The sequence below is a fragment of the Thalassophryne amazonica genome, chromosome 6, assembly GCF_902500255.1.
Source record: "Thalassophryne amazonica chromosome 6, fThaAma1.1, whole genome shotgun sequence".
Lineage (NCBI taxonomy): Eukaryota > Metazoa > Chordata > Actinopteri > Batrachoidiformes > Batrachoididae > Thalassophryne > Thalassophryne amazonica.
In genome coordinates this window covers 12,363,526-12,378,824 of record NC_047108.1, presented here as the reverse complement: position 1 = coordinate 12,378,824, position 15,299 = coordinate 12,363,526, and the positions used below count along the sequence as shown (strand labels likewise).

Sequence of the window (15,299 nt, the reverse complement as noted above, 5' to 3'; positions counted from 1 at the left end):
TGAGCTAGAGTATCTCGTCAATAGTCTTACATCCTCATTGAAGACAACTTTGGATGCTGTAGCTCCTCTGAAAAAGAGAGTTTTAAATCAGAAGTGCATGACTCAGTGGTATAACTCACAAACTCGTAGCTTAAAGCAGATAACCCGTAAGTTGGAGAGGAAATGGCGTCTCACTAATTTAGAAGATCTTCACTTAGCCTGGAAAAAGAGTCTGTTGCTCTATAAAAAAGCCCTCAGTAAAGCTAGGACATCTTTCTACTCATCACTAATTGAAGAAAATAAGAACAACCCCAGGTTTCTTTTCAGCACTGTAGCCAGGCTGACAAAGAGTCAGAGCTCTATTGAGCCGAGTATTCCATCAACTTTAACTAGTAATGACTTCATGACTTTCTTTGCTAACAAAATTTTAACTATTAGAGAAAAAATTACTCATAACCATCCCAAAGACGTATCGTTATCTTTGGCTGCTTTCAGTGATGCCGGTATTGGTTAGACTCTTTCTCTCCGATTGTTCTGTCTGAGTTATTTTTCATTAGTTACTTCATCCAAACCATCAACATGTTTATTAGACCCCATTCCTACCAGGCTGCTCAAGGAAGCCCTACCATTATTTAATGCTTCGATCTTAAATATGATCAATCTATCTTTGTTAGTTGGCTATGTACCACAGGCTTTAAGGTGGCAGTAATTAAACCATTACTTAAAAAGCCATCACTTGACCCAGCTATTTTAGCTAATTATAGGCCAATCTCCAACCTTCCTTTTCTCTCAAAAATTCTTGAAAGGGTAGTTGTAAAACAGCTAACTGATCATCTGCAGAGGAATGGTCTATTTGAAGCGTTTCAGTCAGGTTTTAGAATTCATCATAGTACAGAAACAGCATTAGTGAAGGTTACAAATGATCTTCTTATGGCCTCGGACAGTGGACTCATCTCTGTGCTTGTTCTGTTAGACCTCAGTGCTGCTTTTGATACTGTTGACCATAAAATTTTATTACAGAGATTAGAGCATGCCATAGGTATTAAAGGCACTGCGCTGCGGTGGTTTGAATCATTTTTGTCTAATAGATTACAATTTGTTCATGTAAATGGGGAATCTTCTTCACAGACTAAAGTTAATTATGGAGTTCCACAAGGTTCTGTGCTAGGACCAATTTTATTCACTTTATACATGCTTCCCTTAGGCAGTATTATTAGACGGTATTGCTTAAATTTTCATTGTTACGCAGATGATACCCAGCTTTATCTATCCATGAAGCCAGAGGACACACACCAATTAGCTAAACTGCAGGATTGTTTTATTTAAAATTCTTCTTCTTACTTATAAGGTTTTGAATAATCAGGTCCCATCTTATCTTAGGGACCTCGTAGTACCATATCACCCCAATAGAGCGCTTCGCTCTCAGACTGCAGACTTACTTGTAGTTCCTAGGGTTTGTAAGAGTAGAATGGGAGGCAGAGCCTTCAGCTTTCAGGCTCCTCTCCTGTGGAACCAGCTCCCAATTCAGATCAGGGAGACAGACACCCTCTCTACTTTTAAGATTAGGCTTAAAACTTTCCTTTTGCTAAAGCTTATAGTTAGGGCTGGATCAGGTGACCCTGAACCATCCCTTAGTTATGCTGCTATAGACGTAGACTGCTGGGGGGTTCCCATGATGCACTGTTTCTTTCTCTTTTTGCTCTGTATGCACCACTCTGCATTTAATCATTAGTGATCGATCTCTGCTCCCCTCCACAGCATGTCTTTTTCCTGGTTCTCTCCCTCAGCCCCAACCAGTCCCAGCAGAAGACTGCCCCTCCCTGAGCCTGGTTCTGCTGGAGGTTTCTTCCTGTTAAAAGGGAGTTTTTCCTTCCCACTGTAGCCAAGTGCTTGCTCACAGGGGTCATTTTGACCGTTGGGGTTTTACATAATTATTGTATGGCCTTGCCTTACAATATAAGGCGCCTTGGGGCAACTGTTTGTTGTGATTTGGCGCTATATAAAAAAAATTGATTGAATTGATTGATTCAGTCGGCGCCACAGCAGCACCTCCAAAATTCAATGGAGTCTTCCATGTCCTAATATCTATCTGTTGTACAAATTTGGTGAGAATCTGTGAAGTAGTTTTGACATAATCCTTGAAAGCCAATATAAAATGAAACTTGATCCAGAATGTGGATCACTTGCAAATTTTAACGGAGGCTTCCATGCTCTAATATCTATCTGTGGTTAAAATGTAATCAAAATCCATACAGTAGTTTTGATGTAATCCTGCTAACAGACAGACATACAAATAAATGCATAAATAACCGCTAATGATTTTATTATGTCCTTGGCGAATGCAACAGAAGTCAGTGCAGGTCTGCATAATGTGATATGAAGCCAGTGGATGGACTCAAAAATGTTATCAAGACACTGATTCTCTCCAGTTAATTTCAATCAATTCAATCAATCAGTAACATACATAAGCAGGACATTTTGTTGAGAGTAACCTCACGTAAAAAAAGAAAAACATAAAACAAAAAAGGATGGACTGCATTTATATAGTGCCTTTCCATCTGCATCAGAGGCTCAAAACGTTCTACAATGATGCCTCTTATTCACCCAATCACACACCGATGTGAGAGTGCTGCCATGCAAGGCGCTTACTACACACCGGGTAGTAGGGTAGTGTTTGATCCACTGTCGAGTTTGTAAGTTTTCTTCACCTTCAACCCCAATTCCGATGAAGTTGGGACGTTGTGTAAATGTAAATAAAACAGAATACAATGATTTGCAAATCCTCTTCAACCTACACCATAAAGACAAGATATTTGATATTTAATGTTCAAACTGATAAACTTTATTGTTTTTGTGCAAATATTTGCTCATTTTGAAATGGATGCCTGCAACACGTTTCATAAAAGCTGGGACAGTGGTATGTTTACCACTGTGTTACATCACCTTTCCTTCTAACAACACTCAATAAGCGTTGGGAACTGAGGACACTAATTGTTGAAGCTTTGTAGGTGGAATTCTTTCCCATTCTTGCTTGATGTACGACTTCAGTTGTTCAACAGACCGGGGTCTCCATTGTCGTATGTTGCGCTTCATAATGCAACACACGTTTTCAATGGGTGACAGGTCTGGACAGCAGTGAGGCCAGTCTAGTACCCGCACTCTTTTACTACAAAGCCACGCTGTTATAACACGTGCAGAATGTGGTTTGGCATTGTCTTGCTGAAATAAGCAAGATGGCAGCATGTGTTGCTCCAAAACTTGGATGTACCTTTCAGCATTGATGGTGCCATCACAGATGTGTAAGTTGCCCATGCCATGGGCACTAACACACCCTCATAGATGCTGGCTTTTGAACTTTGTGCTGGTAACAATCTGGATGGTCTTTTTCTTTTGTAATGTAAATGAGTCCACCCACCACTTTAACCATACTTTAGATCTTGTTCTGACTTATGGTATGGAAATTGAAGACTTAACAGTATTCCCTGAAAACCCCCTTCTGTTTGATCATTTCTTAACATTTACATTTACTTTAATGGACTACCCAGCAGTGGGGAATAAGTTTCATTACAGTAGAAGTCTTTCGGAAAGCGCTGTAACTAGGTTTAAGGATATGATTCCTTCTTTATGTTCTCTAATGCCATATACCAACACAGTGCAGAGTAGCTACCTAAACTCTATGAGTGAGATAGATTATCTCGTCAATAGTTTTACATCCTCATTGAGCACAACTTTGGATGCTGTAGCTCCTCTGAAAAAGAGAGCCTTAAATCAGAAGTGCCTGACTCCGTGGTATAAATCACAAACTCGCAGCTTAAAGCAGATAACCCGTAAGTTGGAGAGGAAATGGCGTCTCACTAATTTAGAAGATCTTCACTTAGCCTGGAAAAAGAGTCTGTTGCTCTATAAAAAAGCCCTCAGTAAAGCTAGGACATCTTACTACTCATCACTAATTGAAGAAAATAAGAACAACCCCAGGTTTCTTTTCAGCACTGTAGCCAGGCTGACAAAGTGTCAGAGCTCTATTGAGCCGAATATTCCTTTAACTTTAACTAGTAATGACTTCATGACTTTCTTTGCTAATAAAATTTTAACTATTAGAGAAAAAATTACTCATAACCATCCCAAAGACATATCGTTATCTTTTGCTGCTTTCAGTGATGCCGGTATTTGGTTAGACTCTTTCTCTCCGATTGTTCTGTCTGAGTTATTTTCATTAGTTACTTCCTCCAAACCATCAACATGTCTATTAGACCCCATTCCTACCAGGCTGCTCAAGTAAGCCCTACCATTAATTAATGCTTCAATCTTAAATACGATCACTCTATCTTTATTAGTTGGCTATGTACCACAGGCTTTAAGGTGACAGTAATTAATCCATTACTTAAAAAGCCATCACTTGACCCAGCTATCTTAGCTAATTATAGGCCAATCTCCAACCTTCCTTTTCTCTCAAAAATTCTTGAAAGGGTAGTTGTAAAACAGCTAACTGATCATCTGCAGAGGAATGGTCTATTTGAAGAGTTTCAGTCAGGTTTTAGAATTCATCATAGTACAGAACAGCATTAGTGAAGGTTACAAATGATATTTTATGGCCTCAGGACCAGTGGACTCATCTCTGTGCTTGTCCTGTTAGACCTCAGTGCTGCTTTTGATACTGTTGACCATAAAATTTTATTACAGAGATTAGAGCATGCCATAGGTATTAAAGGCACTGCGCTGCGGTGGTTTGAATCATATTTATCTAATAGATTACAATTTGTTCCACGTAAATGGGGAGTCTTCTTCACAAATTAAGGTTAATTATGGAGTTCCACAAGGTTCTGTGCTAGGACCAATTTTTATTCACTTTATACATGCTTCCCTTAGGCAGTATTATTAGAAAGCATTGCTTAAATTTTCATTGTTACGCAGATGATACCCAGCTTTATCTATCCATGAAGCCAGAGGACACACACCAATTAGTTAAACTGCAAGAATGTCTTACAGACATAAAGACATGGATGACCTCTAATTTCCTGCTTTTAAACTCAGATAAAACTGAAGTTATTGTACTTGGCCCCACAAATCTTAGAAACATGGTGTCTAACCAGATCCTTACTCTGGATGGCATTACCCTGACCTCTAGTAATACTGTGAGAAATCTTGGAGTCATTTTTGATCAGGATATGTCCTTCATGTGCATATTAAGCAAACATGTAGGACTGCTTTTTGCATTTGTGCAATATCTCTAAAATTAGAAAGGTCTTGTCTCAGAGTGATGCTGAAAAACTAATTCATGCATTTATTTCCTCTAGGCTGGACTATTGTAATTCATTATATCAGGTTGTCCAAAAAGGTTCCCTGAAAAGCCTTCAGTTAATTCAAAATGCTGCAGTTAGAGTACTGACAGGGACTAGAAGGAGAGAGCAAATTTCACCCATACTGGCCTCTCCTCATAGGCTTCCTGTTAATTCTACAATAGAATTTAGAATTCTTCTTCTTACTTATAAGGGTTTGAATAATCAGGTCCCATCTTATCTTAGGGACCTCTTAGTACCATATGAAATCCGCAGAATCCCGCGGATCCGCAGAGTTTCACAGCCCTGTTAAGGTGGACTGACACGAGCATGCCTGAGACTCACGCAATAGTACGAACTGTGTTATGACGATCCCACCCGCTGTATTCACAGCTGGGCGCCGTTCTTTGTTCTACCTGCTGCCAAGCGCTCTGCGCTGGACGCTGCGTATATAAGTAATTATTTTGTGACAGATTAATCATTTTTTTTTCTGTAAATTGGCCACTGAAAACGGCTCAATCACTTCCTGACTCACAGAGGAGGCTGCAGCCGGAGCAGTTCGTGCGCGCATGGGTGCACCTAACAGGCTGTAGAAAGCATATGTTTATAACAGATTTAACTTGTTATAGTCGTTCAGTGGAACTGCGCTCTGACGCGAACTGCTGACGTCGGTTCACTGCTTGTTTACTCCACTTGATGAGCTGCACGTCATGTTGGAGATTAGATCACGCCACACAGCATAACATTTGTGCTATGTGGCGCCACTATTCTCCCTATTTGTTGAATAACTGGATTCATATAAAAAAAAAAAGCTACGTGGCTCATACATCCATTATTCGGTGGGACCAGGGCTTAGGTCTGTGAGCTTCCAGGGCAACTTCTGCGTGTTGGTTTCAGCAGCAATATCTTCCAAAGAAGGACTTTGTTATAAACAAGATGTGAAATTCCAGCTGCAGTTTGCCAGAAAGCCCAGGAAAGAATCAAGCCTAGATTTAATCTCTGCTTTATAAAGTTCACTGCGTCACTACCATAAAGCCGTAACTGCTTCTGGCTTTTGTTGCATTGCATTTCTACTCTGGGTGCTGTATTTTTAATCAGAACTTTTCTCAAGTATTTGTTTTTTGATTGTTTGTAAGGAGGAAATTGCCACTTAGACATAATGTATGAAGGTAGTACAAAAAAGTTCTCAGTGTCACCTAGAATACGTCACTGGGGAAAGACTGTTTTTGCATTATTTTTCAACACAGCTGCCCTCAACATCAGCACACTGACGTTCAAGCTTTGTCACCCATTTGCAGAAGATCACATCTTCAGATACATTTGTTTTCAGGTGAGGCTGAGAACCTTTTAGAAGTTGCTGACAATTTTGAATCATTCGAAATTAACTGCTGTTGCACAGAATCATATTTCTGTTTACTATGTATCACGTGTACTGTAACAATTAGGGCTTAGACAATCAATAATGCAAAATAATGCTCTCCGCATGCCTTTATCGGTTTGTGTTTTTCCGTCTTCAGATACAAGGGTTGAACCTCAGCCACTTTATACTGTATTATCACTATCTTACAGTATATTACTTAAAGTAATGTCTCGTATGTCCCAACACAGCAGCTGTCTGCTCGGCGGAGCGCCATCAGGGCGATGACGGAGATAAACATCAGCTGCCACACCTAGGTACTAATCAAAATGCAGCACTCTGTGACGGCTGATGACATTCAATTACTCATATGTAAACACCAGACTGGTAGAGCTGAGCGTGAGAAACGGGAGGAAGGTACACACAAGAACTCAGATGCCAAATAGAGACACACACAGAGCGAGGGCAGTAAACCCAAAACACACTGTGCCAGTGCTTCTCAACACGGTGTTTAACATGCAGGGTGTGTGTAAATACATTCATTACCAAAACACTGCCAGAGCAGCGTTTGACATCATCCACTCCGACACACACTAACCAGAGTTTGCATCCTGCTCGGCATCAAGCACAGAATTACACACGCTGTGGGTGAGCCACTTAAAGTGTGTGCAGTTATGCTCCTGGCGTGGATTACACCTAAGAGGCACATGACGTCAAATGCACACATACGCACGCACACACCTTACCTGATACTCTCCTGTTGAATCTGCTGGGTGGAGGAGCTGAGGACACAGAGAAAGAGGTGACATTACTTGTAGTTCCTAGGGTTTGTAAGAGTAGAATGGGAGGCAGAGCCTTCAGCTTTCAATCAATCAATCAATCAATTTTTTTATATAGCACCAAATCACAACAAACAGTTGCCCCAAGGCGCTTTATATTGTAAGGCAAGGCCATACAATAATTATGTAAAACCCCAACGGTCAAAACGACCCCCTGTGAGCAAGCACTTGGCTACAGTGGGAAGGAAAAACTCTTTTAACAGGAAGAAACCTCCAGCAGAACCAGGCTCAGGGAGGGGCAGTCTTCTGCTGGGACTGGTTGGGGCTGAGGGAGAGAACCAGGAAAAAGACATGCTGTGGAGGGGAGCAGAGATCGATCACTAATGATTAAATGCAGAGTGGTGCATACAGAGCAAAAAGAGAAAGAAACAATGCATCATGGGAACCCCCAAGCAGTCTACGTCTATAGCAGCATAACTAAGGGATGGTTCAGGGTCACCTGATCCAGCCCTAACTATAAGCTTTAGCAAAAAGGAAAGTTTTAAGCCTAATCTTAAAAGTAGAGAGGGTGTCTGTCTCCCTGATCTGAATTGGGAGCTGGTTCCACAGGAGAGGAGCCTGAAAGCTGAAGGCTCTGCCTCCCATTCTACTCTTACAAACCCTAGGAACTACAAGTAAGCCTGCAGTTTGAGAGCGAAGCGCTCTATTGGGGTGATATGGTACTACGAGGTCCCTAAGATAAGATGGGACCTGATTATTCAAAACCTTATAAGTAAGAAGAAGAATTTTAAATTCTATTCTAGAATTAACAGGAAGCCAATGAAGAGAGGCCAATATGGGTGAGATATGCTCTCTCCTTCTAGTCCCCGTCAGTACTCTAGCTGCAGCATTTTGAATTAACTGAAGGCTTTTTAGGGAACTTTTAGGCCAACCTGATAATAATGAATTACAATAGTCCAGCCTAGAGGAAATAAATGCATGAATTAGTTTTTCAGCATCACTCTGAGACAAGACCTTTCTGATTTTAGAGATACTGCGTAAATGCAAAAAAGCAGTCCTACATATTTGTTTAATATGCGCTTTGAATGACATATCCTGATCAAAAATGACTCCAAGATTTCTCACAGTATTACTAGAGGTCAGGGTAATGCCATCCAGAGTAAGGATCTGGTTAGACACCATGTTTCTAAGATTTGTGGGGCCAAGTACAATAACTTCAGTTTTATCTGAGTTTAAAAGCAGGAAATTAGAGGTCATCCATGTCTTTATGTCTGTAAGACAATCCTGCAGTTTAGCTAATTGGTGTGTGTCCTCTGGCTTCATGGATAGATAAAGCTGGGTAGCATCTGCGTAACAATGAAAATTTAAGCAATACCGTCTAATAATACTGCCTAAGGGAAGCATATATAAAGTGAATAAAATTGGTCCTAGCACAGAACCTTGTGGAACTCCATAATTAACTTTAGTCTGTGAAGAAGATTCCCCATTTACATGAACAAATTGTAATCTATTAGACAAATATGATTCAAACCACCGCAGCGCAGTGCCTTTAATACCTATGGCATGCTCTAATCTCTGTAATAAAATTTTATGGTCAACAGTATCAAAAGCAGCACTGAGGTCTAACAGAACAAGCACAGCGATGAGTCCACTGTCCGAGGCCATAAGAAGATCATTTGTAACCTTCACTAATGCTGTTTCTGTACTATGATGAATTCTAAAACCAGACTGAAACTCTTCAATAGACCATTCCTCTGCAGATGATCAGTTAGCTGTTTTACAACTACCCTTTCAAGAATTTTTGAGAGAAAAAGAAGGTTGGAGATTGGCCTATAATTAGCTAAGATAGCTGGGTCAAGTGATGGCTTTTTAAGTAATGGTTTAATTACTGCCACCTTAAAAGCCTGTGGTACATAGCCAACTAACAAAGATAGATTGATCATATTTAAGATCGAAGCATTAAATAATGGTAGGGCTTCCTTGAGCAGCCTGGTAGGAATGGGGTCTAATAAACATGTTGATGGTTTGGATGAAGTAACTAATGAAAATAACTCAGACAGAACAATCGGAGAGAAAGAGTCTAACCAAATACCGGCATCACTGAAAGCAGCCAAAGATAACGATACGTCTTTGGGATGGTTATGAGTAATTTTTTCTCTAATAGTTAAAATTTTGTTAGCAAAGAAAGTCATGAAGTCATTACTAGTTAAAGGTAATGGAATACTCAGCTCAATAGAGCTCTGACTCTTTGTCAGCCTGGCTACAGTGCTGAAAAGAAACCTGGGGTTGTTCTTATTTGCTTCAATTAGTGATGAGTAGAAAGATGTCCTAGCTTTACGGAGGGCTTTTTTTATAGCGCAACAGACTCTTTTTCCAGGCTAAGTGAAGATCTTCTAAATTAGTGAGACGCCATTTCCTCTCCAACTTACGGGTTATCTGCTTTAAGCTACGAGTTTGTGAGTTATACCACGGAGTCAGGCACTTCTGATTTAAAGCTCTCTTTTTCAGAGGAGCTACAGCATCCAAAGTTGTCTTCAATGAGGATGTAAAACTATTGACGAGATACTCTATCTCACTTACAGAGTTTAGGTAGCTACTCTGCACTGTGTTGGTATATGGCATTAGAGAACATAAAGAAGGAATCATATCCTTAAACCTAGTTACAGCGCTTTCTGAAAGACTTCTAGTGTAATGAAACTTATTCCCCACTGCTGGGTAGTCCATCAGAGTAAATGTAAATGTTATTAAGAAATGATCAGACAGAAGGGAGTTTTCAGGGAATACTGTTAAGTCTTCTATTTCCATACCATAAGTCAGAACAAGATCTAAGATATGATTAAAGTGGTGGGTGGACTCATTTACTTTTTGAGCAAAGCCAATAGAGTCTAATAATAGATTAAATGCAGTGTTGAGGCTGTCATTCTCAGCATCTGTGTGGATGTTAAAATCGCCCACTATAATTATCTTATCTGAGCTAAGCACTAAGTCAGACAAAAGGTCTGAAAATTCACAGAGAAACTCACAGTAATGACCAGGTGGACGATAGATAATAACAAATAAAACTGGTTTTGGGACTTCCAATTTGGATGGACAAGACTAAGAGTCAAGCTTTCAAATGAATTAAAGCTCTGTCTGGGTTTTTGATTAATTAATAAGCTGGAATGGAAGATTGCTGCTAATCCTCCGCCCCGGCCCGTGCTACGAGCATTCTGACAGTTAGTGTGACTCGGGGGTGTTGACTCATTCAAACTAACATATTCATCCTGCTGTAACCAGGTTTCTGTAAGGCAGAATAAATCAATATGTTGATCAATTATTATATCATTTACCAACAGGGACTTAGAAGAGAGAGACCTAATGTTTAATAGACCACATTTAACTGTTTTAGTCTGTGGTGCAGTTGAAGGTGCTATATTTTTTCTTTTTGAATTTTTATGCTTAAATAGATTTTTGCTGGTTATTGGTAGTCTGGGAGCAGGCACCGTCTCTACGGGGATGGGGTAATGAGGGGATGGCAGGGGGAGAGAAGCTGCAGAGAGGTGTGTAAGACTACAACTCTGCTTCCTGGTCCCAACCCTGGATAGTCACGGTTTGGAGGATTTAAGAAAATTGGCCAGATTTCTAGAAATGAGAGCTGCTCCATCCAAAGTGGGATGGATGCCGTCTCTCCTAACAAGACCAGGTTTTCCCCAGAAGCTTTGCCAATTATCTATGAAGCCCACCTCATTTTTTGGACACCACTCAGACAGCCAGCAATTCAAGGAGAACATGCGGCTAAACATGTCACTCCCGGTCTGATTGGGGAGGGGCCCAGAGAAAACTACAGAGTCCGACATTGTTTTTGCAAAGTTACACACCGATTTAATGTTAATTTTAGTGACCTCCGATTGGCGTAACCGGGTGTCATTACTGCCGACGTGAATTACAATCTTACCAAATTTACGCTTAGCCTTAGCCAGCAGTTTCAAATTTCCTTCAATGTCGCCTGCTCTGGCCCCCGGAAGACAATTGACTATGGTTGCTGGTGTCACTAACTTCACATTTCTCAAAACAGAGTCGCCAATAACCAGAGTTTGATCCTCGGCGGGTGTGTCGTCGAGTGGGGAAAAACGGTTAGAGATGTGAACGGGTTGGCGGTGTACACGGGGCTTCTGTTTAGGGCTACGCTTCCTCCTCACAGTCACCCAGTCGGCCTGCTTTCCCGGCTGCTCGGGATCTGCCAGGGGGTAACTAACGGCGGCTAATCTACCTTGGTCTGCACCGACTACAGGGGCCTGGCTAGCTGTAGAATTTTCCACGGTGCGGAGCCGAGTCTCCAATTCGCCCAGCCTGGCCTCCAAAGCTACGAATAAGCTACACTTATTACAAGTACCGTTACTGCTAAAGGAGGCCGAGGCATAACTAAACATTTCACACCCAGAGCAGAAAAGTGCGGGAGAGACAGGAGAAGCCGCCATGCTAAATCGGCTAAGAGCTAGTAGCTACGCTAAGCTAGCGGATTCCTAAAAACACGCAAAGTGAATAATGTGTAAATAATTTAGAGGTGATTCAGCAGAAGGAGTGCTTTAGTTAAGGCACGTAAAGATTACACTGGGAAACAAATCGTAATCTAGATAACTAGATCAATCTAACTGCGCAGATTAAACAGCTAACAGATACAGGCTTTCAGGCTCCTCTCCTGTGGAACCAGCTCCCAATTCAGATCAGGGAGACAGACACCCTCTCTACTTTTAAGATTAGGCTTAAAACTTTCCTTTTTGCTAAAGCTTATAGTTAGGGCTGGATCAGGTGACCCTGAACCATCCCTTAGTTATGCTGCTATAGACGTAGACTGCTGGGGGGGTTCCCATGATGCATTGTTTCTTTCTCTTTTCGCTCTGTATGCACCACTCTGCATTTAATCATTAGTGATCGATCTCTGCTCCCCTCCACAGCATGTCTTTTTCCTGGTTCTCTCCCTCAGCCCCAACCAGTCCCAGCAGAAGACTGCCCCTCCCTGAGCCTGGTTCTGCTGGAGGTTTCTTCCTGTTAAAAGGGAGTTTTTTCCTTCCCACTGTAGCCAAGTGCTTGCTCACAGGGGGTCGTTTTGACCGTTGGGTTTTACATAATTATTGAATGGCCTTGCCTTACAATATAAAGCGCCTTGGGGCAACTGTTTGTTGTGATTTGGCGCTATATAAAAAAATTGATTGATTGATTGATTGACATTAGCATCATTAATACATAATGATACTTAATCCAATTCTGCAAGTGCATTGAAAAGCTCAGGTTCATCTGTACAGAATGGATGCTGTTCACAACAAGAGAAGCAAAAAAGGAAATGGGACACGAGGACTGAGAGGGTTAGTAAATCAGAAAAGGACAAAAAGAGGCAAAGAAATAATAAAAAGCAGAGGATAAAAAAAGTAAAAATGAAAGAAATGATGCAAGATGTCGCCTGACATGAAAAAAGAAAGCAAGTAACCAAGCAACAGAAGTACCAGGAAAAAAAAAAGTAGCACAGAAGAAGTAAACATCTGATCGTCAATATGCAAAGTTAACAGTCTCAGTCAACCACAAGAAAGGAAAAGGACATCCCCTTAAAATTATTACCCCTTATTAAGGGTAATAATCAGATTCTCCCAAATTAGATTTTCCTCCCCACTACTTTTCACATTTTCAGAGCTGATCAGCATGAGCATAAAAACAAGAAAAAAGCTCACATGCATAAAATAATGAGTTGTAGTTCATTATGGAGGTATTTGGAAGATATTAAAAAACTGTAAATTAAATAGGTATTCCAACTGTTTGTTGAAAAAGAAGTAAAAACGAACAGAACCAGAAGCAGAAAACACATACCAGGTGGACACGTTTAAACAGTAATGTAACACTACAACAGTTCCACTAAAAGCCGGACCACATAAAAGATGGTTCACCCTTCACAGATGCAACTTGCTCAAGAACTCTGAGGGGGAAATCACAATGTGAGCACTGTCTATGTCTGCCAGCATGATCAATGACCGACATTTACTTTGCCTTTTTCTTTGGTTGATGAGGAAAACAAATGAAGAACATCACAAACAGTCTGCAGCAATGCTTAGGCTTCAGTATAACTGCTTTAACTGCTGAAAACAGCATGTTGTCAAAAATTGTACCAAACATTTACTGGGTAAGTGTCCACGCAGTTAACACAAATGGACGTCTGCTCTTATTCAGCAGTTCCCACAGATCTCTTGTCCTACAATATTCTACTTTTCCCACATCTCCCATTATGGGTCACTACCCCTACCTGCATATCCTCCCCTGTCCTGCTGCCTGGCAGCTCCATCCTCAACCATTTTGTGATATACCCCTCACCCCTCACCTGGAAGACCAAAACAACTGTGTGGCCAGACACTTGAAAACTAAGATACAAATGCCTGATCAACACCTGCTAATTAATAGTTAATGGGAATCAACAGATGGCAGCAACAATGATCGACATTTAATTCATTTTAAACTCACCAGGGCTGTCAACAGAAAGAGGACGAGGTATAAATGAGATGTCACAAAATAATAAATACTTAGAATATGATACTTTGTCCAGATTATTTAGACCAAAACCTTCAGTCTTACAGGAAACAAAAACTTGAGAGGAATCATCTCAACTGATTGATAAAATGTTTTCTCAAATTGTTTAGCCCCACAGCTTTTAATCACACCATAACAGAATGTGAAAGATTACATAAAAAAAAAAAGAGTATTACAAACAGTACATTATACACTTTAGCATGTACAGTAGTAATTTGCACTCTGGCTCATTGATTTTTGTAGATCAGGGGTCACAACCCTGCTCCTGGAGATCACCTGCCCTGCAGGTTTAACAGCACTCTCTGCTCCACCCGCTGATAATTAACCAAGTCAGGTGTGCTCAGCCAATCGAGTGCTTGCAAACACCAGACGTCAATATTCAGCCTGTGGTTACAGCATGTTGACATGAAAAACATGAAGGGCAGGTGCTCTCCAGGAGCAGGGTCAGGGACACTTGTAACTGATTCAGGGAAGGAGGAAGAACAGGCAGTTAAATATTCCTTCGCACGTCAGAGCGAGCAGATGTAATTTTCCCCATTTTAATTTGTGGTCATGATTCAGTGCTATGCACAACAATATGCGTCACAGCAGAGGCTGCCCAGCAGGACTCTGCTGGATATGAATATGCACCAGAGCTAATAAAGTGGCCAGCTGCATGAGACTGAACCGCCATGGAGAACTTCAGCATATGCAAAGCCACTGCACTAATGCAGACTAAGTATCTAGAATCCAGGCAGGGCACGCCTCAGTTGTGCCTGTAGACAGGCTTCTGCAGTATGTGCCAGTCTGTGCATAGCAATCAATGTACAGTGAGTAAAGACAGAGTGGAGAGTTGGAACACACAAAATTTGAGAACGTCTTTAAAAAAAAATTAAAACTGAAAGCAATCCACCTGTGATGACTATAGGGGTGCAACAGAGGATTATTTTGGTAATAGATTAAAAATCAATAAATTTTTCGATTAATCTTTTTTTTTTTAAAACTTCCATGTGAGTTTTGCCATTATTTCTTTAAATGAGTTATTAAAAGGCATTTGTCAAGCAACATCAACGTTTGAGCTTGCAACAAAGTTATGATGTTATATTCTCATCAAAAACATACCTGGAGTATTGTTTTGTTTTCTTTTGCACATACATACATCACCAACACACCACAAAGACTTCCAACAGGTTTTACCCGATTATGAGCATTTTTAGATGCCTACAGCAACTATCTCAACCACTGGCAACATATTACAGCAAGAGTCCAAAAAGTATTATAAAGGCCTGACTAAAGTGTAATATGCGCTCTTTAATAAGATATTTTCATGAAAAAAGACACAAATGTGCAGTTTACTGCATTTTTTCTTGTGTAAAAACA

At 40.7% G+C, this 15,299-nt stretch overlaps 1 protein-coding gene across 1 annotated transcript in view; it reads right to left on the bottom strand.

The window, feature by feature from the left end:
* prkar2aa (protein kinase, cAMP-dependent, regulatory, type II, alpha A) overlaps window positions 1-15,299 on the bottom strand; it is a 169,423-nt gene that overhangs the window by 21,448 nt on the left and 132,676 nt on the right. The window contains exon 2 of the mRNA XM_034171762.1: window positions 7,359-7,394. Within this exon, the coding sequence (XP_034027653.1) occupies window positions 7,359-7,394 (36 nt within the window). The remainder of the gene's footprint in view (window positions 1-7,358; window positions 7,395-15,299) is intronic.